This window comes from Oryctolagus cuniculus, chromosome 21 (assembly GCF_051225735.1).
Source record: "Oryctolagus cuniculus isolate XC-2025 breed Fujian yellow rabbit chromosome 21, ASM5122573v1, whole genome shotgun sequence".
In the NCBI taxonomy this organism is placed as follows: domain Eukaryota; kingdom Metazoa; phylum Chordata; class Mammalia; order Lagomorpha; family Leporidae; genus Oryctolagus; species Oryctolagus cuniculus.
The window spans coordinates 14,391,265-14,417,334 of NC_142887.1; the positions used below are offsets into that span (position 1 = coordinate 14,391,265).

The following is a 26,070-nucleotide window of genomic DNA, read 5'->3' on the forward strand; positions in this document are numbered from 1 at the left end:
AAGCCAAGGCTTAGCTTACTATGCTGCAGTGCTGGCCCCAAATAAATAAATCATAAAAAAGAGAAGCTGCAGACTGTACCTGTTTGTAAGGGAATGGCAAGGCCCCAGCAGAGCATGTAAGGTGGGAGATCGGCGTATCTGGTTATCTGTGGTTATCTGTGGCAAAATAAGATCTGCCCCAGTGTAGTCTGGTCACATAGTAAGCCTCAATGAATGTTTTTGCCAATACTTTAAAGTTGTTCTGCCATCCCTCCTCCTGACTCCTCTTTAGAGAATAGTAGGATGGCATAGTGGGTGGGTGCACCTGCCGTGTAGCCGGCTGCTTGGGGCCCCTCCTAGTGCAGCGTCTCAGAGCTGTGTGACGTGTGCCCCTTGCTCACCTTCCTTGCGCAGTAGACGGCATGGGCTTATTGTTGGGGTTTCCTGAGTGCTCAGTGTGGGGCACACAGCCCAGAGCCCACAAGGGCTGCTGCCTCATTCCTTCTTGCTTGCTTCGTGGGCGTGGTCCCTTCCAGGAGGTTCTCCCACTTACACTCCCTAGCAACGGGGATGAAGCTTGAGCCAGAGTGGGTCTGGAACTCACGGTGGATTTCCGGAAGCACAGAGGTTGGGAAGGGATGGGGGGAGAATCGTGCTGAAAGATTCTGATGCCGTCAGTGGCGTGAGAACACTTGAAGGTCGTTTGTGATAAATCAAAGCTGCATGCTACTACAGCAGCACCAGAAATAATGAAGGAACTATAGCTAACCAGCCAACACGTGAGATGAGATGCAATATTTAGCAATTCAGTTCATCTGAAAGAAGGCAGATAAAGAAGAAAAACAACAAAGAGTGGTTGGGACAAATAAAAAAAATGGTAAGATGATTTATTTAAACCTGACAACTACATTAGACGGTAATGATCTAAATACTCCAATTAAAATGCAGAGATCAGATTGGGGGGTGGGGAGCAAGACCCAACTAGATACTGCCTACACCAACACAGTTTAAATATAAAGAAACAAAGAGATTAAAAGTAAAAGGATGGAAAAAGACACTAGTCACTAGTCAAAAGAAGTCGCAAGTGGAGGTATTAAAAACAAACTAGATTTCAGAGCAAAAAGTATCACCAAGGATAAAGGAGTTTGTTTCATAATGATAAAACAATTCATCAAGAGGGAATGTCAAACTTAAATGTTTACCTAACAACAGAGTTTTGAAGTATATGGACAAAAACTGATAGGAATTCAAGGAATAGACAACTCTATAACTACAATAAGAGCTGCTAACGTGCCTGGGAAAGCAGTGGAGGACGGCCCAAGTCCTCAGGCCCCCACGTGGGAGACCCGGGAGAAGCTCCTGGCTCCTGGCTTCGGATCGGTGCAGCTCTGGCCGTTGTGACCATTTGGGGAGTGAACCAGCGGATGGAAGACCTCTCTTCTCTCTCTCTACCTCTGTCTGCCTCTGCCTCTCTGTAACTCTGCCTTTCAAATAAATAAATTAATTTAAAAAAATCAAGAAGAGAAGCCACAAAGTGTGCGAAAAATCTTGCAGCTCACGTGTCTGACAATGGACTTGTATTCCAATGATAAGAACACTCACATTCAATAATAAGAAAGCAGCACAATGGAGGCACAGGTGAACTGTTCTCCCAGGTGCTTCAGAGACGCACAGCAGGCAGTGAGTGCGTGGAAATACATCAGCAGTTTAGTTATTAGGCAAACGAAGTGGAAAGCATTGAGATGAAGAACAACGTGACCCCACCCCCGCTTTAGCGCTTACAAAACGCCACTTGTTAGGGAAGATATGGGGCAACTGGGATTCTCGCACGCTGCTGTGCGGTTGCTTTGGAAAACATGTTGGCAGTTTCTTGAAACGCTGAAGGTGTGATCCAGCTAGTTCACCTCTACATATGCACCCTAAAGAAATGGAAGCATGGGACCAGCATTGTGTAGCGCGTAAAGCTGCCACCTGTGACCTCTGCATCCCATGTGGGTTCCAGTTCAAGACCCGGCTGCTCCACTTCTGATCCAGCTCCCTGCTAATGGCCTGGGAAAGCTGCAGAAGACGGCCCAAGAGCTTGGGCCCCTGCACCCCTATGGGAGACCCAGAAGAAGCTCCTGGCTCCTGACTTCAGCCTGGCCCCAGCCCTGACCATTGCAGCCTTTTGGGAAATGAACCATCAGAGGAAGATCTCTCTCTCTCTCTCTCTCTGTAACTTTGTCTTTCAAATAAATAAAATGTTTAAAAATAAAAATGAATAAAAGAAAGTATACAAGCACACAGAGCAAGAGTGTTTCTAGCAGCTTCATTTGAAAGAGACAAAAACTGGAGTCAGCGTAAACCCCATCAGCAGGTGAACGGATACACTGCGGTCCACTTGCCCAGTGGAGTTTCACACGGCCACAGAGCAGAGATACTGCTCCCTGATGCAGCACAGAGAGAGGTTGTTTGTTTGTTTGTTTGGAAATGCAGAGTTAGGAGGGAGAGAAAGATCTTCCATCCACTCCTCTAATGGCTAGGCCTGGGCTAGACTGAAGCCAGGAGCCTGAAACTCCATCCGGGTCTCCCACATGGGCGTCAGAGTAGGTCACGTGTCTAAACACGTGGGCCTTTCTCCACTGCCTCCCCAGGAGCATTAGCACCCAGCAGCTGGGTTGGAAGCAGAGCAGTCAAGAATCAAACTTGTGCTCCGGTAGGGGATGCCGGCGGCCAGCTTAACCCACTGCACCACAGCGCTGGCCCCCGACACAGGCGCATTTCACAGTGACTGTAACAGCTCCATGTCGGAAGGACCTTCTGCAAGCCAGCCCGTTTCCTGCCCTCTCCCCGACGCTTCTGAGCCGTGCACATCGACTTCCTGCCAGCTGTGCAAACCTCAGTATCCAAACATTCGATTCTTTCTCTTCCTACTGGGGCGTCGGTTAGGGTGTGGATTGTGCGGAGCCAAATATTCAGCCATGATTCGCGCTTCTCCCGGATAAATGGACGAGAGAAAGCTTTTTTTGCTCGCGGCCCTTGTTTTCCACGCGCATCAGTACCGCCCTGGTTGTTTAGACAGACGCAGCTCACAGGGACTCTGGTGGCGTCCTTGGCAGCCCAGCGTTGGAAGTTAAGGATCCCAGGGTGTAGCCAGCGCAACCTCTTGGTTGTCGTTTAGTTCTGTGGCCGCCTTCTCAGACAGTTACCCCATGTGGCAACAGAGGCAGCCAGAGGAGGCGGGGCCCCGCCTTCCCGCCGGTCCAGGGTCAGTTCCAAGTGCAGCCTGCACCAGTCCCTGTGCCCGAGGCAGCCCGGGCCCTTTCATGGGTCAGCTGCTGGGCGTCAGGGGTGGAGTCCGCCAGAGCCACACTATTGGACAGAGAGCTGGGCAGACCGGGAGTGCCACGCCCTGCCACAGGGAACAATGGACAAATGCAGTCATTTTTGATTTGACAATGAGTAGAATAGTACCATGTCTCCAAAAGGCCAAAGTGTGCAGAAAGGGCCCCTCTTTTGGGTGACACCACTACGCTGCCCTGGTAATTAACCTGTTACGTTTGAGTCCTCGCCTTCTTGTGGGATAAGTAGATATATATGGGTAGTTTCTTCCCCTTTTGCACAAAAGATAGCACACGGTCTGTGTTCTTGTACTTGACCCTTTCACTCAACAAGAGCAAAGCTTTTTCTGTTGCCCTTCTGGCTCCTGCCGTCGTGAGCACTCGGACCCGAGTATTGACTTGCGGATGATGGGCTGTGGGTGTGGGCGAATGTATCCACGCCCCGGTGAGCCGTGTTTTCTGCCCAGTGGTGCTTCTGCTTTCCCAAGCCCTGCACTGAATGCATCTGTTCTCTTCCAACACAGATGGCGGGAACTATGCCGTCCACGACTCCCAAGTCCCCAGCCTGAACTCCGGGGCCGAGATTTCCCTCTCCAGCCCCATCGGACACAACTGGGAGATGAATTACCAAGAGGCAGCAATCTACCTCCAGGTGAGTGCCTGTTGTGCGGCACCTGTTTCCTGCACCTGCTGCTGGGGGCTGGGAGGGAGCCAGGGCTCTGTTAGATGCCCAGACTTTCAGATTGGGCTGGGGTTCCTGACCTGACCCTGACCCTGCTGGTGTCATGTTCCAGCTTGGCCTCTGACTCCCAGTCCGTGGCTGAGCTTGCCTCAGTTTCCCTGAGACTGTCTGCTAGGCTGTCCCTGCCCCCTGCCCCCTGCCCCGGGTCCCTCAGAGGCTGGGCTGACTTCTTCAGGCAGTCATCTGTACACGCTACGGGGAATTGCACACCTGTGCGCCTTTCCTTTGAATTGGCTGCTGCTTTCTTGTGTATTATTTCATGCTTGCTTTTGTTCCAGTAGTATTTTTTTCTGTAAAAGTTATATATGCTCGTTACAATAAATTTAGGTGCAAAGAGGAAATGAAAAAGCACTCACCCAAGACAGTCACTGTTAATCTTATTTCCTTTCAGGTTAAGAAAAAAATTTAAGAATAATACATGTATTTTCTAAAAGAGTTTTTGAAGTTTATTTTTAAGATTTATTGAGAGAGAATCAATCTTCCATCCACTGGTTTACTTTACAAATGGCCGCAACAGCCGGAGCTGGGCCAGGCCAAAGCCAGGAGCCTGGAACTCCCTCTGGGCCTCCCACGTGAGTGCAGGAGCCCAAGGACCTGGGTCAACCTCAGCTGCTTTCCTAGGCACATCAGCAGGGAACTGGATCGGAAGTGGAGCAGCCGGGTCCCACACTGGCGCCATGTGGGATGCTGGCATTGCAGCCACAGCTTAGCCCGCTGTGCCACGACCCCGGCCCCAGCTTAGCCCGCTGTGCCACGGCACCGGCCCCTAAAATAATTCGTGGTACCTGCAATGGTGCAGACTGCTTGTTTCTGTAACATGGAGCGTGAGGTTTTTTCATGTCATTGTAACCCTTTGGTCAACATCATTTGTGTAGCTGTAAGTTACACTCTAACTATCCTTACAATGCTGGACATTTTCCCTTACTGTGAATTTCCCTTATTATAAACTGTAGTCCAAGGACAGTGTGTGCATAGGTTTCCTCTCCTTTTTTAGTATCCATGAGTATTTTACTGGGAAGGACCCTAAGAAATGGAATTATTGGGTGGAAGGAGTCAATGTTTAAAGAATTTTTTTGGTTAATTTATTTTTACTTTATTTCTGAGAAAGAGGTGGGGGGATGGGAGGGAGCTCAATCCAGATCTCCCTTGTGGGTGGCAGGGACCCAGATATGTGAGCCCTCCCCTGCTGCCTCCGGGGTCAGAAGTGGAGCAGCCAGGACTCGATCCTCGGCATCTGACCCTCAGTGTGGGCATTCCGAGCCGTGACCCGGCTGCCCCCTGCCAGGCCTGTGGTTCGTTGCATTTCTTGCTCTTGAGGGCCGAGCCATGGACCAGCGTCAGGGAAGCGACTCTCAGAGTTGCCCTGCAAACCACAGCCAGGCCTGGCTGCGTCCCCAGACGCCTGGGACGCCTTCAGAAGGGCCCTGGGGGGGAGGGTGTCCAGGCTGACCCCTGGCCCGGCCACTCTCCCCTCCAGGAACTGGGGCCGCCGGAAGCAGCCTCCGCTAGGGCTCTGCTGACATCTGGGGCCATCAGATGTCCATTTAGCAGCACCCTTGGAATGTCCCTGCCACATGCAGGAGCATGCGGCACCCCCCATCATGACAACCAGGCATTGCCAAAGGCCCTGGGGCAGGGAGGGGACAGGATCAGCCCAGCTGAGATGACACGTGTCGGCTGCCCAGTGACGAGTGACCAAGCTGGGGAGGGGCGAGCCCCTTGCTTCCCATTCCAAGGAGGCGTCCGAGGCCCCTTCTCACCCGGAGGAGGCTGACCTTACCAGGCAGGGTGGGCAGCGGCTTCAGGTGTCACCTGCTCTTCCCCAGGGACGCTGTCCCGGGGCAGTGGCAGGTGTCAGTCATCTCCCGGTAACGGGCAGGGGACCCAGACTGTCGTCGAGGGCAAGGTCAGGGAGCTCGGCTGCCCGGCTCCCAGTGCCAGGCCTTCCCCATCTGGCTGCCTGGCGGGGATAATGAACAGGGAAGTTGTTAGGAGTGAATGGGTGTTAGGGGCTCAGGGGAGGGTCTGAGCCTGGGGCTGGTGAACACTCAGCCAAGGTTGGCTGCTGGTTTTATTCCAAGCCCGTCATTCTGCAGGGGCTTGGAACTAAGAAGTAGCAAACTGCATTCTGTCACCTCACACCCATTAGAATGGCTGTCATCAAAAAGAGGAGAGGAGGTATTGGGGTGCAGCAGTCAAGACGCTGTGTTGGACGCTTACATCCTGAATCAGAGCGCCTGGGTTTGAGTCCCACTCCATTTCTGATCCAGCTTCCTGCGAGTGTAGACCTCGGGAGGCAGCAGTGATGGCCCAAGTACTTAGGTCCCTGCCACCCACACGGGAGACCTGGCTGGAGCTCCGCTCTCTGGCTTTAGCCTGGACCAGCCCTGGCTGCCCTCTCCCTCTCCCTCTCCCTCTCCCTCTCCCTCTCCCTCTCCCTCTCCCTCTCCCTCTCCCTCTCCCTCTCCCTCTCCCTCTCCCCCTCCTCCTCCCCTTTCCCCTCCCCTCCCCTCCCCTGTCCCCGTCTCTCCCTCTCTCCCTCTCCCTCTATCCCTCTCCCTCCTCCTCATGGTGCTTGCTCACTCACTCGCTCTCTCTGCCTTTCAAATATAAGAAAATAAGTGAATAGGCCGGCGCCGCGGCTCACTAGGCTAATCCTCCGCCTTGCGGTGCCAGCACACCGGGTTCTAGTCCTGGTCGGGGCGCCGGATTCTGTCCCGGTTGCCCTTCTTCCAGGCCAGCTCTCTGCTGTGGCCAGGGAGTGCAGTGGAGGATGGCCCAAGTGCTTGGACCCTGCACCCCATGGGAGACCAGAAGAAGCACCTGGCTCCTGCCATCTGATCAGCGCGGTGCGCCGGCCACAGCGCGCAGGCCGCGGCGGCCATTGGAGAGTGAACCAACGGCAAAGGAAGACCTTTCTCTCTGTCTCTCTCACTGTTCACTCTGCCTGTCAAATCAATCAATCAATCAATCAATAAAATAAGTGAATAAAATTATAATACATGCATCACAACATTAAAAGATGAAGGATAAACGTTAGTGAGGATGTGGAGAGGAGGGAACCCTCACACTCTGCTGGCGGGAACGTAGCTCTCTGCAGCCAGTGTGGAAAACTGAGCTGCGATCTGCAGCCCCCCCTTTTGGGAATGCAGCCCAAGGGACGGGAGTCGGTGTGTCGGGGACAGCTTGTCCGTGTTCACTGCGGCATTTTTCACAATCACCGCACTGTGGCAGAGAGACAGTGCACCCGCTGTCACCTCACATCCATTAGAATTGCACCCGCTGGCTGGGCCAGGCTGTGGCCAGGAGCCTAGAACTCCACGCAGGTCTCCCCTGGGGGTGGCAGGGGCGCAAGCACTCGGGCCGTCACCTGCTGCCTTCCCGGGGTCAGGGTCAGCGGGAAGCTGGAATCGGGAGCCGGAGCTGGGATTGAACCCAAGCATTGTGCGGGGGACGTGGGTGCTCTGGCCGGCGTTTCGACAGCTGACCCCTCCCAGGTGATTTTAAGCAGCAGCAAGCCTCTTGAGCCCGTCAGCGGGCAGGGGTGAGGCTTGACTGTTGTCACCTCTCGTCTCTGACCTGAGGTCCTCTCGTCTGCCCCGGGCATCGCTCCCCTCCCCTCCCCTGCTGCGGCACCTCCCGCCACGTGCCGGATCACCTGCTGGCCCGTGCGCCCTTACCGCCCTGTCTTTCCAGGAAGGCGAGAACAACGACAAGTTCTTCACCCACCCCAAGGATGCCAGAGCGCTGGCCGCCTACCTCTTTGCACACAACCACCTCTTCTACCTGATGGAGCTGGCCACGGCCCTGCTGCTGCTGCTGCTGTCCCTGTGCGAGGCGCCTGCCGTGCCCGCGCTTCGGCTCGGCATCTACGTGAGTGCCGGCTGCCTGGGAGCCACGGGGGGTCAGGAACCTCAAGAGGAACATTCTGGGCCAGCGCCGCAGCTCACTAGGCTAATCCTCCACCTAGCGGCGCCCGCACACCGGGTTCTAGTCCCGGTTGGGGCACCGGATTCTGTCCCGGTTGCCCCTCTTCCAGGCCAGCTCTCTGCTGTGGCCCTGGAAGGCAGTGGAGGATGGCCCAAGTGCTTGGGCCCTGCACCCCATGGGAGACCAGGAGAAGCACCTGGCTCCTGGTTTCAGATCAGCACGGTGCGCCCGCCGCAGCGTGCCAGCCATGGTGGCCATTGGAGGGTGAACCAACGGAAAAAGGAAGACCTTTCTCTCTGTCTCTCTCTCTTACTATCCACTCTGCCTGTCAAAAAAAAAAAAAAAAAGGAACATTCTGGAAGGGCAGGTCCCACCCATAGGCTTAGAGAGGCTCTGGGTGCAGAAATGCCCCACGGTGGTGCCGGGTGGCCCAGCAGCAGTGAGCGTCCCCCCAGGCCCCCAGTGCTGGTCAGTTCCTCCCTTGGGACCTGAGCCTGTGCCTTGGCTATGGTGAGCAGGACACCCGGGGGAGATCCTGACCCCACAGTGCAGCTCTCGTTACGTGGAGGCCTCCTTGTCCCTGTCCCCTTCTCAGAAGTGGAGTGTGTGAAGGAAGCATTTTCCTGCCAGGTTAGGGAGACCCCAAGCCCCCCATGACTGGGCCCGGCTCCCCCTCCTCTCACCTGCACCTGCACCTCCTCCCATTCCGGCCGGTGCTGTTTCCATCCTTTCTCCCCTCTGCTGTCCCCTCTCCTGGGGTCCCTCCTCCTGCCAGCTCCAGCTCCTCTGCTGAGGCCCCCTGGAGGGCCCATGGCACCGGGCAGATTGCCCACTCTCCTGGCTCCCCGTGTGCCAGGGCCACACAGGCTGGGTGTCCCCAGGGACCGTACCCCGCTAGCCCATCGACCGCACCGCGTGTCGGGGCTGCGGCGGCGCAAGTGGAAGAGGTGCACCTGAGTCCCCCACATCTTCCCAGCCTCCTGTCCCACGTGGGATTTGCGGCGGCCTCGTCCCTCGGGCTCCTGAGCTTTGGTTCTACTCTGGCATTGGCCCTTCGCTCGGTCCCTGGCCCAGGGCTCCTCGATGCCTTTTGTGGGCCTGTTGTAGGTTCAGGGCAGCTTTCCCAGAACAAGGCTGGACATGAAGTTGTCCCTCTTTGTTGTCTTTGAACCTCTACCTCCCTTAACGTCTCACTGTGGGTCGCACGCATGTGTCACGTAGATGGGGCCAGTGTGAAGCCGTCCAGGCAAAGCTCCTCACCAGGGCCACATCCTCGGGTGTCCGGAGCCAGGCCCTCGCAGCTGTGATGTGTCCTGGGGGGGGGGGGGGTCCCTCGGGCACTTCCCCAGGCCCTCGCAGCTGTGATGTGTCCTGGGGGAGGGTGGGGGTCCCTCGGGCACTTCCCCAGGCCCTCGCAGCTGTGATGTGTCCTGGGGGGGTGGGGGTCCCTCGGGCACTTCCCCAGGCCCCACAGGAGTGCGGGAGCGAGGGAGGTGGCCGTGGACCGGGTGGGCTGTGACACCTCCGTGCGCCCTCGGGTGCAGGTGCACGCCACGCTGGAGCTGTTCGCCCTGATGGTGGTGGTGTTTGAACTCTGCATGAAGTTGCGGTGGCTGGGCCTGCACACCTTCATCCGGCACAAGCGGACCATGGTCAAGGTGACGCGTCTGCCCACCTGTCCGACACCTTGTGGCACTGTCTCACCTTCAGACCTGTACCTTGGTGCCATCCCCCACCCACCTCCCTGCCCCCTCGGGAACGTCACTTCGAGGCCCTGCCGGGTGCACCAATGTCCTGGTGACGCAGCAGCTGCTCATGTGACCCCGGCACCGCTGCGGTCAGCTCCGGGGACGGGATGTCGGGGTGGGGGGGTTGCTCTCCCTGCTTCGTGCTCAGCCGTGGGGGAGGGAGCAGAGGGAGGGTGTCCAGGCCCAGCTCTGGGGGGGCCTCTCCACCTGTGCTGACCTGGCACTGCGGTGGCACGCCTGCTCCCTGCACACAGAGAGAGGCGGCAGGGGGAGGTGGCGCAGGAAGGCTGTGCACACTTGTCTAGGAGACTGTCCCCAGGTAGGCAGAGAGCAAGGTGGGCTGCTCGTGGAGAGAGCTGGGAGAGGGCCAGGCAGGCGAGTGCTTGCCCTGCGTCTGTCTGCCGGGCCGCCTGCTGTCTGTCGGTGGGAGGCAGAGAGGGAAGGCGCCTCCCGGGCCAGAGCGGGCAGTCGCGGCCCAGCCCGTTGCTCGTGGTGCTCCAGGGCAGACGGCAGCCGGGGGCAGCCAGGTGGACTGATGCGCACTGCGCCTGCGCCCCCAGACGTCCGTGCTGCTGGTGCAGTTCGCCGAGGCCATCGTGGTGCTGGTACGGCAGACGTCCCACGTGCGCGTGACCCGGGCGCTGCGCTGCATCTTCCTGGTGGACTGTCGGTACTGCGGCGGCGTCCGGCGGTAAGGCCCTGGGGTCGGCTGGCCGAGAGGGGGAACCGTCGGCACGCTCCCCTCTGCCCTCTGTGGCCCACACCGGGGCGATGGGGAATCCACGAGTGTCCTGGGCCCAGGTGGCCCTTCCGAGTCCTCACGCATCCCAGCTCCTGCTCCGGGAAGCTGACCTTTGCACCCAAGGCCAGGCACCCGGCCTCCTGGGGCACCTCCTCCTCCAGGGCACTGCGCCACGCCTGCCCTGGTTGCACCTGCATGTGCTACACCTACCCAGTTCTCGTCACCCGCTACGGAGGAGAGGTCTTAGGTCACATCAGGGAAAGGCCACCCTTGACGTCATGCCAGGGTGCAGTGGGACTTGGCGTCCCTGTGGGCTGGCGCCCCCCCAACTGCCCGTCTGCGTGCACCTGCCCGTCGGAGTCCCTGCTGGCTGACGCCCCCCCGCCTGTCTGCCTCCCTGGGGGCTGGTGCCCCCCTACCTGCCTGTCTGCCTCCCCATGGGCTGGCGCCCCCCTACCTGCCCATCTGCCTTCCTGCGGGCCAGCACTCCCTGATCCGCCCATCAGCAACCCCATGGGCTGGTGCCCCCCCACCTGCCCATTGGCGTCCACCTGCCCGTCTGCCTCCCCAGGAACCTGCGGCAGATCTTCCAGTCACTGCCGCCCTTCATGGACATCCTCCTGCTGCTGCTCTTCTTCATGATCATCTTCGCCATCCTTGGTGAGTGGCCGGGCCCTGGGCTGGGGCTGCCCAGAGGCAGGTCCCGGCGAGGGGCCGTGGGTTCTGACCGTGTCTTCTGGCTGCTGCTAGCAACATGCTCATCAACAGCAGGCATTTCTTTCTCCTGGTTCCGTTCGGATGCTGAGAAGTCCAAGATCTGGTGTCCGGGCAGGGCCGGCAGGGTCCACGGGTGGCGCCTGCTCACGGCGTCCTCACAGCACGGGAGGGACCCCACTCATGACCGTGTCCTGATACCATCGCACGGGAATTGGCATTCAACACAGTACCTGGGTGGGGGCATGGACATTCAGACAGTAGTGGTTTTAGCAATCCAAACCCCCAGGGACCGACCATCCTCTTTAAAAATGAGTATTGGGCCGGCGCTGCGGCTCACTAGGCTAATCCTCCGCCTTGTGGCGCCAGCACACCGGGTTCTAGTCCCGGTCAGGGTGCCGGATTCTGTCCTGGTTGCTCCTCTTCCAGGCCAGCTCTCTGCTGTGGCCCGGGAAGGCAATGGAGGATGGCCCAAGTCCTTGGGCCCTGCACCTGCATGGGAGACCAGGAGAAGCACCTGGCTCCTGGCTTTGGATCAGCGCGGTGCGCCAGCCATGGCGGCCATTTGGGGGGTGAACAAATGCAAAAGGAAGACCTTTCTTTCTGTCTCTCTCTCACTATCCACTCTGCCTGTCAAAAAAAAAAAAAAGAGTATTGGACAACAGAAGCTGCCGCTGTCCCCTTCTGTGGCCCCGGGTCCCTCTGTCCCCGCTCACCCTTCCTGCGTGTCTTCACACCTCTGTGTCATCCTGTGTTCTCTCAGCAACAACTAGGCAGTGCAGCTTTGCACTTCTTAGCACGCCCCGTCAGCATGCTGGACGCGTGTGCTTTTGAGAGTGACCTGCGTGCATTCACACAGACTGGGTCGTCCACTCACGCAGTGTGATGAGTGTACAGACACGCACCTGCTCCTCTGTCGGGCGTTCGCGGAGCCTTCTGGTCCGTGTGCGGCTGCTTCCGTGGCCGAGAGGGTCTGTGCCGTTCCCCTTGGCCTCACGGCGCAGGGCCACGGCCCTTCTCACTCCGAGGTCTTCCCTCTTCACATGGAGCTGACTGTGTGACCCCTGCATCCAGCCGGGGCTTAGACATCGGAGGTTTAGGGGACACCAGCATCCCATTTGAGCACTGGTTCAAGGGCCGGCTGCTCCGCTTCCTATCCAGCTCCCTGCTCTGTGCCTGGGAAAGCAGTGGAGGATGGCCCAAGTGCCTGGGCCCCTGCACCCACGTGGGAGACCCCGATGAAGCTCCTGGCTCCTGGCTCCGGCCTGGCCCAGCCCTGGCCCTTGTGGCTATTTAGGGAATGGGTCAATGAATGGAAGATTCTGTCTCTCTCTCTCTCTCTTACTTTCAAATCAATAGATACATTAAAAAAAGAAACCTGTGCTCTGACGGGTGCCCCCTGAAGGCAGACTTTGTCCTGCTTCCCATTCCGGGCCCAGGGATCGTGTGGTTTTCTGCTCCCAGGCCTGGCTGCTGGGGGCAGCAGGACCCCTGTGGACCTTGCCATGGCCATGGCCGTCACGTCCTCGAAACCCAAGGCTGCAAAGCTGCAGTCTGTGTGCCCTGTCCAGTCCTCAGGTGCCTTTGGTTTGGCTAAAAGTCACAGAGCCAGGGTTTTAAAATTAGGCTTCACGCGGCAGCAGGCGTCGGGGCCGGCGGCCTGCCCCTGCCACCAGGGCACGCGTTCCTCCCTCCCCACCCCTCCCTCATGCTCTCCCCTGCCTGCCATGCCTGTTCACACTTGGTCCAATCCCTTGACCCCTGGGCGTGGCCTCTGCTCTGACACTTTTCTTGGTTTTTCCACCACCTTCTAGGTTTCTACTTGTTCTCCCCTAATCCTTCCGACCCCGTAAGTAACCGACACGTGGGAGGCCTCTTGGCTCCCACGAGGTGGGTGGGCTGCTCTGCCTGGTCTCCCGTCTTGGCGCACCTGTGTCACCTGGGAGTTGCCCGTCACTCGGGCCGCTTTCTCCTGTCGCAGACCTGGGATGTCTCTCGGGCTGGGCTGGGGCCATCGGGCCACTCTGGCAGGGGGTGGTGGAGGAGAGCCGAGCTGGTCACCCAGGGACAAAGGCCTGCACAGTCAGCAGCTCCGGAGGGCTGTCGCTCCCTGGGGGGCTCCCTGGAGGAGGAGGGTGTGGCTGGGGGCACACAGGGCGCTCAGGGCCACCTTCGCAGCCCGTGCCTGGCGGGCACGAGCTCTCACGGTTTCCTCGCTCGTTTGTCCTCGCAGTACTTCAACACGCTGGAGAACAGCATCGTCAGCCTGTTTGTCCTCCTGACCACGGCCAAGTGAGTGCGGCTCTGCCTTCCGCGTGCAGCCGGTGCTCGGGCTCAAAGCCCAGGGACACAGTGTAGGCGGAGGGGGTGGAGCCCTGGGAGGCTGCCCTTCGCAAGGTGCATCCCCCGCAGGGGGCGGAGGCAGGGGGTGGCCAGGCCTGTGGGTGACCCCGGCCCTCTGCACACACAGTTTCCCGGATGTGATGATGCCGTCCTACTCCCGGAACCCCTGGTCCTGCGTCTTCTTCATCGTGTACCTCTCCATCGAGCTGTACTTCATCATGAACCTGGTGAGCGGCAGAGCCTCGTGCCCTGCGGCGCCGGGCACCCTGGGAACCAAGCCGGCCGTGAGCCTCCCTGGGTGGAACGCTGGGGCCGGGGGCACAGACTCCATCCCCTGTGGTGTGTGGGGACCGCTGGTCTCCATGGTGGCAGTGAGTCTGCTCCAGGTGCTGCTCCCCGGGACCTTTTCATTCTGACAGCACACGTGTATTCTGATGACCGGAAAAGGAAGCCTTAGCCAGGTGCTGGGCAAGTGCTGAATATATGGGGGTGAGACGGCCCAACAGCACGCCCTGGGGGGCCCGGTGCTGGGTCAATGACCGTGATTCTCCAACACAGAGGAGAAGCCGAGGCTCAGACAGGCAGTAACCTGCCCACAGCCACGCAGCTCAGGGGATTACAGAGCCCTGCCCCAGCCGTGCCCATTGCCCCGTCCCATTGCACCTGCCCGACAGGTGCATCCCATGCATTCCCACCCCATGTATCACGAACCATCGAACCATTGGAAAATCCGACGGAGAGCAGGTTTTGTGAAGGAGCACGCAGAGCCCCTGTGCACACAGGGCTTTGTGGAGGCCGGGCTGGGCCACCAGGAGTCACGGCTGACAGTCGCAGGCCGTGTCCCCAGAGCCAGCACAGAGAGGCTTCTGAGCGAGTCTTGTCTTTCGGAAGAGCAGCCCCACAGCGGTCACCATGGCCAGGCGCAGCACGAGAAAGTCTTTTCTCTGGAGCAGACTTGTGATGGCTCTTAAAAATGTGCAGTTGCTGGCCGGCGCCCTGGCTCACTGGGCTAATCCTCTGCCTGCGGCACTGGCACCCCGGGTTCTAGTCCCGGTGGGGGCGCCGGATTCTGTCCCGGTTGCTCCTCTTCCAAGCCAGCTCTCTGCTATGGCCAGGGAGTGCAGTGGAGGATGGCCCGAGTGCTTGGGCCCTGCACCCCATGGGAGACCAGGAGGAAGCACCTGGCTCCTGGCTTTGGATGGGTGCAGCGCCCAGCCATAGTGGCCACTTGTGGGGTGAAGCAATGGAAAAAGGAAGACCTTTCTCTCTGTCTCTCTCTCTCACTGTCTAACTCTGCCTGTCAAAAAAAATGTGCAGTTGCTAAAAGGCCAAAACACATTCTTTTAAAAAATTTTCCAAGCCCCAAAGAAATATATTAGATTCCTTTTGTACTAGTTTTAATTTGTAATATATTTAGAACTGTGAAACTCCAGGGCAGGGCTCAGCCAACTATGACCAGTTAGCCACACCTGGCCCAGCCAGTTTTTGCAAATAAAGTTTTATTGACACACAGCCACGGCCACTTGTTACATACCATCTGTGGCTGGTTTCCTGATACAACCCACAAAGCCCATGTGGCCTTCAGAGCGTCTAAGCAGCTTTCCATCCGACCCTTTATAGAGAACATAGGCCGGCCTTTGAGCTATAGGGAGAAAATGAAAGAACAATTTTTTAAAAAGATTCATTTACTTATTTGAAAGGCAGAGTGAGAGAGAGAGAGAGAAAGTCTTCCACCCACTGGTTCACTTCCCAAATGGCTGCGACAGCCGGAGCTGAGCTGATCCAAAGCCAGGAGCCAGGAGCTTCTTCCAGTTCTCCCCCAGGGGTGCAGGGGCCCAAAGACTTGGCCATCTTCTCGGCTTTCCCAGGCCATCTGGGAGCTGGATCTGAAGTGGAGCAGCCGGGACTCGCCCATCTGGGATGCCGGCACTGCAGGCAGAGGCTTTACCCGCTACACCACAGTGCCGGCCCCAAAAGACCAATTTAAAGGAGTAGAAGGGACAGGAGAATTTCCCTCAAAATAGTATCTTTTCAGTTTATTTGAGAGACAAGCACAGAGATCGCCCTCATCCATTGGCTCACTCCCCAGATGGCTGCAGCAGCTGGGACAAGATTAGGGTCAAAGTCATTAGCTGGGCGCTCCATTCAGGTCTCTGTGGGGGTGGCAGGGACCTGCGGACTTGAGCCACCACAGCAGCCTCCCAGGGTCTGCATTAGCAGAAAGCTGGATATGGAACTCAGGTCCTGTGATGTGGGACGAGGGGAGTCTTAACCAAAGTCCTAACTGCTGGCTAATGCCCACCCCACCCCCAAAAGGCAGAGTTACAAAGAGATAGAAGGAGAGAGAGAGAGATTGACTCACTCACTCCCCAAATGACTGTAACAGCTGGAACCGGACCAGGCCAAAGCCAGACCCACAAACTTCGTGTGATCTCTCACGTGGTCTCTCACGTGGGTGGTAGGGGTCCCAAGCTCTTGGACCATCTTCTGCTGCTTGCCCTCGTGCATTAGCGGGGAGCTGGATTGGAAGTGGAGCAGCCGGGACTTGAACTGGCGCCCTTCTGGGTGCTGGTGCTGCAGGTGGTGGTTGACCTGTTCCCGTCCAGCCATGTCCCTTCCTGCCCCGAGCTTGCGAGGGCAGGGGGCACAGGAAGGGGGCGTGGCCTCCCCTGGCCTGAGCCGAGTTGGGCTTGGAACCCAGGCTTGTCCTCACTTGTCCCCTGCCCAGCCGGGGCCAAGCTATCAAACACAAGGTCTTCAGATCTCTGCAGAGAGAAATGTGTAAGTGGCAACCAACGGCCTTTCCCTGCAGAGACCAGGAGACCAACCTCCTGCAGCCGAGGTGCAGGCCGGGGTGGGGGTGGGGCGGGGCTGAAGCCCCTTGCTGGGGGCCTGAATGGAAGCCCTTCCTGGAGGCAGAGGAGCCCCCTGCCCAGCCCGTACACACAGCCTGACCCCGGGGGCCCCAGCAAGTAGGGGAGCCAGGCCTCCATGCTTTTCCCTGGCAGCTCCTGGCCGTGGTGTTCGACACCTTCAACGACATCGAGAAGCGCAAGTTCAAGTCTCTGCTACTGCACAAGCGCACGGCCATCCAGCACGCCTACCGCCTGCTCGTCAGCCAGCGGGTAGGGCGGGCTGGTGCCGTGGCCGGGGCTGGGCCTCTCGCCTTGTCCTGTGTGGTCCCTCTGCGTGGCGGGGCCCGGGGCCTGCCCTTGGTGGGGGATGGGCAGGCGTCCCCAGAGAGGGGGAGCAGCGCGGGCTCTGGGGCCTCCCTGGCTCACATGTGGCCGCCTCCCCTCTCCTCCCCTCCCCTCAGAGGCCCGCTGGCATCGCCTACAGGCAGTTCGAAGGCCTGATGCGCTTCTATAAGCCCCGCATGAGTGCCCGGGAGCGCTTCCTGACTTTCAAGGCCCTGAATCAGAGCCACACGCCCCTGCTCAGGTAAGGGGGGGGCCACGGCACTGATGGGGGGTGGGGGGGCGCGGAGGGGCGGCCAGAGACGCTTGCTCCACTCCCTGAGTGGGTGGGGAGTCCCCTGTGAGCCAGATGGACAGCGGGGGTGAGCGCACATGCACGCGTGTGCACACGCACATACACACAGCCCAGCAGGGCCTCAGAGAGCCTGCAATCCCACTTGCACCGTTGCGGCGGGGTTTCTGTGCATCCCAGAGTAGCTGTGCGGGGCACGGTAGTCAGCGTAGCCTCAGTGGGGGCCCGTCCCGAGACAGAGAGAGTGGGACGCCTGCAGGTAGGGGGCCGAGAGGGAGCCAGGGACAGCAGCGGGCAGAGGGGAAGCCCGGAGGGGTGGGTCCTGAGTTTGCCTGCCCTGTGGTTTGCTCATGACAGCCTTAAGGACTTTTATGATATCTACGAAGTGGCCGCCTTGAAGTGGAAGGTGAGTGCTGGCGAGGCAGGGGAGGGCGTGTAGCGGGAGGGGTGACAGGCGCCTACGTGCGCCCTCCCGGCCTGGCCCCTGCCTCCGCCCTTCCACTCGGTGATAACGGGCGAGGCTGGCCCCTCCGGGTGGCTCTCCAGGCCCCCTGGCAACCACGGCTCGTGAGCGCCTGTGCCGTCTTGTCCATCCCGAGGGCTGGTGCTGGCCGCCGGCGCTGACCCCTCTCCCCCGTGGCCCTGACCCCTCTCCCCCGTGGCCCTGACCCCTCTCCCCCGTGGCGCTGACCCCTCTCCCCCGTGGCCCTGTTGTCTTGCCAGGCAAAGAGCAACCGAGAACACTGGTTTGATGAGCTCCCCAGGACCGCGTTCCTCATCTTCAAAGGTGAGCCGGGCCCTGGCCGGGGACAGACAGAGCTGTCCTGAGCCATAGACGAGCTTTGGAGGCCACGTGTGCGATGTGCGTGACACGTGTGTGTGCTCAGGGGAGGCAGCGTGGGTGTGACTAACCGAGCGGGAAGTGCACTAAGAAGGAAATCGGTAACTTAGAAATCAAGCCAAGACATTTTGTAGATTTTTCATTTTATTTATTTGAAAGAGAGAGAGAGATCTATTTGCTGGTTCACTCCTCAGATAGTTGCAGTGGCTGGAGCTGAGCTGGTCCAAAGCCAGGAGCTTCCTCTGGGTCTCCCACATGGGTGCAGGGACCCAAGCTCTTGGGCTATCTTCCACTGCTTTCCCAGGAGCATTAGCAGGGAGCTAGACGGGAAGTTGAGCAGCCGGGACTTGAACCGGCGCCCTTATGGGATGCTGGCGCTGCAGGCGGTAGCTTTACCCGCTCTGCCACAGCACCAGCCCTGACATAGGGCTGTTCATTGCACTGGAAGGTAGCTACTCCCGTGGGTGCGTCGATGGCGCTGGCCATGGTGAGCAGCGAGTTCCACTCCAGCAGTGGCCCGCCATGCTCTGCTCTACTCAGTCTGGCTCCGGGTTGCCCAGGCTCAGCCCAGAGCAGCTGTCCTCGGTGCAGTGTCCCTGGGGTGTCTGAGCGGACACACGGGTGCCAGTCGCAGAGCAGGCCCTGCCTCGGCACCCCTGGGTATTTGCATGGGAGGGATGCGGTGGGGAACTTGCGCCGGTCTCTGAAGACGTCCACGCTGACGTCTCTTCTCTTCCCACAGGAATTAACATCCTTGTGAAGTCCAGGGCCTTCCAGTATCTCATGTGTAAGTGCGCGCGTCGCGGCTGCAGTTCCTCACTCGCTGTATCCTGCAGTCTCAGGATAGCCGTGTGCACAGGGGCAGGCCAGGACCCGCCCCCCAGGGCTGTGCGTTTCAGATGACTGTGTGTGACGGTCCCCTGGGAGGGTTCTCTCCGCCTAGGACTGTCACCACTGGGCCCGCTCTGGCTTTCTCTCATTCATGTATTCTGGACTTGGGGAAATTCCTTTCATCTTTTGTAGAAATCCTATTTATAGAGTTCCGGGTCAGATTATAAATGAGATCTACTCAGGGCAGGTTGGAGGAAAGCCCCACCGTGTCCCCCGTGTTTGACTTCTACTGTGGCCGAGCCTGCCAGCCCCTAAGAGCTCTGCCTAGGTGCAGGGAATGCCCCATCTCCCTGTCCTGACAGCCGTGAACTTGGCGCCCAGGTCGTCTGCCTCACTTCTTTCCATGACCCCTGTGTCCCCGAGGTGTGGCGCGGTAACGGATACACGTGCCTCCCTTCCCTCTGATGCTTCAGAGTACTCCGTGCAGTGAGCGGATCAGAGCCTCTTTAGCCGGCCCCTGAGACAGTCGCTGGGTCCTTAGGTCCCTGGGTCGTTTCCGGGGTCTCGTAGCACTGATGGCACAGCAGGAAGTCGCCTCAGGGTGGGTCCCTGGAAGAGGGGTTGGCGGGAGAGAGGCCACGACATTGCAGCGCTGCTGTCACTGGAAAATCAGACACCTCTGGCAGAAGGCAGACCTTCCCAGGGCTCAAACCTGTTTTATATTTGTCCATCTTTACACCTACTTGGAGTAACTTACAGGGTTTACTAAAACATCTTTTTTTTTTTAATATAATCTTTAAAGACTTATCTATTTGAAAGGCGGAGTGACAGAGAGAGAAAGATCTTCCATCGGCTGGTTCACTCCCCCACAACAGCCGGGACTAGGCCAGCTTGAAGCCAGGGGCCCAGAACTCTATCTGGGTCTCCCACATGGGTGGCAGGGATCCAAGGACTTGGGCCAATCCATCCCAGGAGCATTAACAGGGAGCTGGAGCAGAAGTGGAGCAGCCGGGACTCACGTGGGATGCTGGCATCAGTAGTGGCCTCTGAACCACTGTGCCACGACGCCAACCCCCACTGAAGCTTCTTAATTGCTGTGCCCACAGAGAGGGCGCTTTTACTTATTTATTTGTATTTTTTATTTGAAAGGCAGAGTTAGAAAAGGAGGCAGAGCCAGAGAGAGAAATCTTCCACCTCCTGGTTTACTCCCCAAATGGCCACAACGGCCAGAGTTGGGCCAGACTGAACCTAGGAGCCAGGAGCTGCTTCTGGGTCTCCCACATGGGTGGCAGGGGCCCAAGCACTCGAGCCATCCTCCGCTGCTTTCCCAGGCAGGTTAGCAGAGAGCTGGATCAGAAGTGGAGCAGCCGGGACTCGAACTGGCTCTCGTATGGGATGCCGGCCTCACAGGCGGAGGCTTTACCCACTGTGCCACAGCGCCGGCCCCGAGAGGGTGTTTTTAGACATTTGTAGCTGTGTTCCAAGTGGGCACGGCTAGGTCCAGCTCCTGTGGGAAGAGCACTGAGTGGAAGCCCCCCATGGAGTGGGGGTGTGGCGCAGCCCCGCGCTCTGCTCCCCCAGAGCTTCCCAGAAGGGAGGCGGGCACTGCGGCTGTGACCTCAGATTTCCCAGCCCGCCGTGCCTTCTGGGTCTTTCACGGGCATGTCTGTTTCAGACCTGGTGGTGGCAGTGAACGGGGTCTGGATCCTCGTGGAGACATTCATGCTGAAGGGTGAGCCTCAGCGGGGGGGGGGGGGGGGGGGACCTGGCCGCACACCTGCCGGCCTCTGCAGCTGCCGGGGGCAGGGGGGACCTGGCCGCACACCTGCCGGCCTCTGCAGCTGCCGGGGGCGGTGGGGACCTGGCCGCACACCTGCCGGCCTCTGCAGCTGCCCCTCCTCCCTCTCACAGGTGGGAACTTCTTCTCCAAGCACGTGCCCTGGAGTTACCTCGTCTTTCTGACTAGTAAGTTGCTGGTATGCTTTGGTTGGGTGGCTTATTTTCAACACGGGTTAGGAGAATTGCGCTTGGGTCTGGAATCCCACAGGCTCAACTGGATTCCATCTCGCCCCTGAGTCAAACTCTCTTGGGGTTCTCCTGGGTCCTATGGCTCAAGGCCAGGTCCTGGATGTGGCCCCTTTTGGCTTACCTCTGTTTTGAGAGAGAGACAAATCTTGCATTGGCTGGTTCACCCCCCAGATGCCCACAGCAGCGGGAACTGGTGTGGGAGGCGGGAATCCAGGTAGTTGGCCGCCACCTGCTGCCTCCCAGGGTGTGCGTTAGCAGGAAGCGGCCCTGAAGGCAGAGCAGAGACCCAAGCCAGGCGCTTGGGTGTAGGATACGGGAGTCCAAGCCACGGCTCAACCACCACTCCAGGCCCTGTCCCTTCTCTCGCCCCCCTACTTTCCTCTCCTCCCAGTCCCGGGCCCTCCTGCCACACCCAGACCTCCTGAACAGTGTGGTGCTCCCCAGGGCTGGGCCTCTGACCTCCGCCAGCCTCTTGCCTTTGCCCGGTGCCCCTCTCTGCCTGTCCTCGCCATCCGTTGAAACCAAGTGTCACAGAACTCACCACGTGGTCATCCGCCACTTCCTTGTCACTCTGGTGCCAGCCTGGCCTGGACGATGTGCCCAGGACATGTCTGTAGGGTGGCCGGGTGGGCACCAGGCCATCCCCCGAGATGGGGAGGGAACATTTCCCTTCCTAAGCCCGCGGCGCTACTGGCCGCCACCAGAGCACCGGCGCTGGCCGTGAGGGTGGGGTTGGGGCCTAGCTCCGTCCTGGGGAGGGGGCTGAGGGGAACGCAGGAGACTGTGGCGGAGGCTCTGAGGGCAGACCAGGCCGGACCGGGCCGAGGGAGGGCACGGGGCTGCGGCTGACCGCCTCTTGCTGTCTGCAGTCTACGGGGTGGAGCTGTTCCTGAAGGTGGCCGGCCTGGGCCCCGTGGAGTACCTGTCCTCCGGCTGGAACCTGTAAGTGCACCACGTGCCCCCCCCCCATGGCCAGGGCACCCGTGACTGCCCTCTCCGCTCCCCTCCCCGCCTGCCCCTGCATCCGGGGGTCTGGGCTCTGGCTGTGCCCTCTGCCAACCCGCATCGGCTCTGCCTGTGGCTCAGGCCCTGCCAGGGCCGGGCCCCCATCTGACATCTCTCAGGCGCCCGCGCCAGCCACCGCTCCCCACCCCCACCCCACCCCCGCCCTGGGAAATGAGCTCAAGTCCCCTGGGGCTGATTTGCACTCCCTGACTTCTCCATTGAAACCACGCCCCTGGAGAAGGGTCTAGCATCCCCTTGGTGAGCGCTCGGGCGGCCTCACCCCTGCTGTCAGGCGCCCTCACGAGGTCCTGGGTCAGCAGAGACGAGCAGGCTAATAATAAACAAACCTGGGAGCCCCAGGAGGCGGTCCCTGGGTCCGGCTGGGCCTGGGCCGCCCTCCAGGCAGCTCCCCAGGGGCCCCTGGCATTAGGAGCTGAGCAGGCCTGTGGTGGGGGCTGATGGGGAGGGGTCCCAGGGAGCGACTAGGCGGACCCCAAGGTGGGCGCGGTGACTAGGACCCAAGGCGGCAGGAGGGAGCTGGCCAAGGCACGCGCTGCCTGGCATGCTCTTGTCTGTGCGGTGGTGGGGGTCCGGGCTCCCTGGGAAGGGGCCGAGAGCAGGGTGGGGCGAGTGCGTGGGTGTGCGGGAGGCCCCCCGTCCCTGACGGACCCCGGTCTCTCTCGCCGCCTCCAGCTTCGACTTCTCCGTCACGGTGTTCGCCTTCCTGGGGCTGCTGGCCTGGGCCCTCGACATGGAGCCCTTCTACTTCATAGTGGTCCTGCGGCCTCTACAGCTGCTCAGGTGGTGACTCGGGCCTGGGGTCAGCAGGGGCAGACGGGCTGGGGGAAGGCCCTGGGTGTGGCCGCCAGAGTGACCCAGAATGAGCCAGGGGACCCATCGGCTGGAGTCACTGACATCGCCCTTGGGGGAGCACCACAGGGCCCCCTGCCTGTGCCTGTGAATGCGAACTCAGATGGGACCCCCTGCAGAGGGTGTGGCGCCCACGGAGGGGGGCCTTCTTCTCAGGGACCGCCAGAGACCCACGCACCTGCCCTGCTCACGCCCTCCCCGCTCCAGGGCTTGGGGGCTGGTCCCTGGCCCTGGGCGGCACCTCTAGAGGGAGCCCCTGGCATCCTTGCATAGGGGTGGCCTGGGGCGGGGCCCCTCCCTCCTGCGCTGCCACTCGCCCTGGGGACCTCTGTGTCCCTCTTTGCCCGGCCCCTCCCTAAGCTACCTGCTCCATTTGTAAATTGTGGGGGAGCCGCTGCCACTCCCCTCCCACAGGCCTGACCTCCAGCATCCTGGGGCTGCCCCGTGCCTTGCCACACACACACAGGAATTCCCGGAGCCCAGGGCTGCACTGGCGGCTCCGAGGGGTGGACGAGAGCCCACTTGGCCTCTCCCGTTGCGGGCTGGTGTGCGAGACGCTCTGGGCGGTAGCAGGTTCTGGAGGAGGGGCTGAGCCTCGCCCCTGCGCCCGTCCGTGACCTCTGCCTACCCCTTGCCCAGGCTGTTTAAGCTGAAGAGGCGTTACCGCAACGTGCTGGACACCATGTTTGAGCTGCTGCCTCGCATGGCCAGGTACTGCCCGCGGGAGGCCTGTGCCCCAGAGGGGCGGGCCGCGGGGTGGCTGCAGGGGGAGAGGAGGCGTCCCCGAGAGGCCTGGTGTCGGGCCAGAGGGTCTCGGAGGAGACGGGGCATTGAGCGCGCAGGTCTGCCCGGCACCACTTCCCTCTCAAACATAGGAGAGGGCAGGGAGCTGTCGCCTCGCTTACTGTGTCTGTCCACAGGGAAGGGGCTGCTCTCTCGCCTGGGGGCGTCTGGCCGTAGGGTCCTGAGCCTCGAGCCCCTCCCTGCAGGCACTTTGCCGTTGGTCACCGGCTAGGGGCGCGTGGCCCTGCAGTCCGCTCAGGGGGTCAGGCTCCCGCCCGGCTGGCCCTAAACCGCGCTGTGCCTTTGACCTCCTCCCAGCCTGGCCCTCACCCTGCTCATCTTCTACTACTCCTTTGCCATCGTGGGCATGGAATTCTTCTATGGGATCCTCTACCCCAACTGCTGCAAGTGAGTGTCCCCCGGTCCTGCCGCACCCAGCAGCCCTCGGCCCCAGGGCAGCCTGGCGCTCGGGGAACCTGGGGCTGTTTGGCTTTGTGGTCAGGCCTCCGAGCAGTGCGGGGAGCTAGGTGAGGGTGCCCAGGTGAGCTCACTGTCCCCCAGGCAGGGCCCAGGGACCACGGCCCCATCAGGTCTCCATCAGCTTCCCCCGGGCTGGTGCCAGCATCCTGGAGCCCTGTGGCTTCTGCCCACTCCTCTCCAGGACGGGGGGTAGGGTGGGACAGACGGACGTGCAGCGGGACGATGCTGGGACAGAGAGAAGCAAAGGCTCCCGTGGCTGCCTCCGCCCCACCTCCACTCCTCCCAAGCCACCCACGGCACAGTCCATGGACAGTGTCCTCATCTGCTCTGGGCCACGTGGCCAAGAGACAGCTTACGAAGACGCTGGGAGAGGGCTGAGTGCTGAGCTGAGCTGGAACGAGCAGCCTGGGGCCGTGGGTCCCCGCGGAGCTTCTCAGGGGACACGTTCCCGACCCTCGGAGCGAGCTCTAGGCTTGTAGAAGCAGTGGCATGCATTCTGACAGGCCAGCTGCCGAGTGACGGCACGACCTCAACACACGGCAGCCCCGTCAGGCTCAGGGCTCACTTGGCACGGCACCGGGGAAGGGTTCTCCCTGGGGCGGGCGCTGGGATGCAACGGGTTAAACCGCCGCCTGCGTCCCGCAGAAGCACCTGTTCGAGTCCCGGTTGCTCCCATCCGGCTCCCTGGGAAAGTAGCAAAAGATGGCCCAAGTGCTTGGTCCCTGCACCCACGTGGGAGACGCGGGTGGAGGACTCTCTCTGTCCCGGGCTCAGCCCTTCCAGAGCAGGTCCCAGCCGGGCACACACGGAGGAGGCCCTTGGCTCTGTCCCTTCCCCCACAGCAGAGAAACCTAGTAGTGGGGGAGGAGGGGGAGGCTGGGGGGAAGCCGGCGGTCTCGTGACCCTCCCTCCGCCCCCTCCACCTTCTCGGCCAGTGCCAGCACCGTGGCAGACGCCTACCGCTGGCTCAACCACACTGTGGGCAACAAGACCGTCGTGGAGGAAGGCTACTACTATCTCAACAATTTTGACAACATCCTCAACAGCTTTGGTGAGGGGCCGTGTCCCTGGCTGTAGCCTCAGCCCTGTCCCGAGCTGACGGCCACGCCTCCCAGGGGGGTGCAGGCGGCCCGGGCCGCGTCCAGGGCTCCCTCAGCCTCCAGGGCTGACTCCTTTGCCAGACACCTGTCCCTTTCAGCTGGAGGGGCCTGACTGTGCCAGTCTGCCACGGGCCCTGCACCCCCCGGCTCAGACGCTGCTCCGTCATCCCCTGCCCTCATTCCATGGAGAGGCCTGCGGGAGGAGGGGGAGGGGGAGGGAAGTGGCCCTGCCAGCCCCAGCCGCTCAGGAGGAGCGAGAGCCCCCAGGGACCCCAGGTCTGCACTGAGTGAGGTGTGGATGCTCCTCCCGGACCCCCGCCTGGTGAGGCAGAGGCTGCACCCCCTGGGGGACAGGGCCTGGGGCGGGCCCCTGTGGCCCGTGGGCTGAGTGGAGAGGCCACTTGAAGCAGGCGCTCTGAGACACTTCTCTGTCCCCCCACCCCACCCCCGGCAGTGACTTTGTTCGAGCTTACCGTTGTCAACAACTGGTACATCATCATGGTAAGGGGCTCGGGCGGCCCCCGAGGCCACCCAGGGAGGGCTGCGGGGCTCGTCCTGCCCACTGCAGGCCGCGGGGTCCCACTCCCACTGGGTTGGTTTTCTGCTGGAGCCACCCTCCCAGCATCTGCTGGCCTTGGCTTTTGTCCCAGGAGAGGCCAATGGGCCTGGTCTCTGTGCCCCAGGGGAGGTGACTTCTCGGTCAGGAAACCGCGTGGTGAGGGTCATGGGCAAGCTATATCCTTGCCTTAGGCGCTCCCAGCCCCACCCCCCACACTTGGCTCCTGTCCTGGGCACCGCCCAGCACCCACGGCTTATGCCACACAGAGGGATTTGCAGCCCCAGGGAGCCAGGGCCTCTCCTCTGTCCCCTGCCATCAAAGGCAAATCGGGGAAGGGGCCACAGAGCCGGGCATGGGTGGCCTGAGTGGACATTGGCTGGCGCGGCCCTGGCGCTCGCTCACCAGCTGCCTCCCTCCTCCTCCAGGAAGGCGTCACCGCCCAGACCTCCCACTGGAGCCGCCTCTACTTCATGACCTTCTACATCGTGACCATGGTAGGCGCGGGCCCGGCGCCCTCCCCAGTGCTCGCCTGCACTCGCCGCAGCTCAAGCTGCTCCTTGTCCGGT

At 60.4% G+C, this 26,070-nt stretch overlaps 1 protein-coding gene across 8 annotated transcripts in view; it reads left to right on the forward strand.

Annotated features, from left to right (window-relative positions):
- Positions 1-26,070, forward strand: part of TPCN1 (two pore segment channel 1) — a 58,846-nt gene that overhangs the window by 27,761 nt on the left and 5,015 nt on the right. For 6 of the 8 annotated variants that reach the window (XM_051826580.3, XM_051826581.3, XM_051826579.3 and 3 more), the window contains 22 exons: positions 3,824-3,951; positions 7,738-7,914; positions 9,516-9,629; positions 10,280-10,410; positions 11,033-11,121; positions 12,990-13,024; positions 13,409-13,467; positions 13,646-13,745; positions 16,527-16,643; positions 16,835-16,959; positions 17,365-17,413; positions 17,731-17,794; positions 18,591-18,635; positions 20,355-20,411; positions 20,591-20,644; positions 21,577-21,649; positions 22,406-22,513; positions 23,222-23,293; positions 23,684-23,773; positions 24,781-24,896; positions 25,400-25,446; positions 25,930-25,998. In XM_051826580.3, the coding sequence (XP_051682540.3) occupies positions 3,824-3,951; positions 7,738-7,914; positions 9,516-9,629; positions 10,280-10,410; positions 11,033-11,121; positions 12,990-13,024; positions 13,409-13,467; positions 13,646-13,745; positions 16,527-16,643; positions 16,835-16,959; positions 17,365-17,413; positions 17,731-17,794; positions 18,591-18,635; positions 20,355-20,411; positions 20,591-20,644; positions 21,577-21,649; positions 22,406-22,513; positions 23,222-23,293; positions 23,684-23,773; positions 24,781-24,896; positions 25,400-25,446; positions 25,930-25,998 (1,919 nt within the window). Of the gene's footprint in view, positions 1-3,477; positions 3,501-3,823; positions 3,952-7,737; positions 7,915-9,515; positions 9,630-10,279; positions 10,411-11,032; positions 11,122-12,989; positions 13,025-13,408; positions 13,468-13,645; positions 13,746-16,526; positions 16,644-16,834; positions 16,960-17,364; positions 17,414-17,730; positions 17,795-18,590; positions 18,636-20,354; positions 20,412-20,590; positions 20,645-21,576; positions 21,650-22,405; positions 22,514-23,221; positions 23,294-23,683; positions 23,774-24,780; positions 24,897-25,399; positions 25,447-25,929; positions 25,999-26,070 lie in introns of those variants that run through there. The other 2 variants (XM_051826583.3, XM_089323211.1) reach the window with 2 other exon arrangements.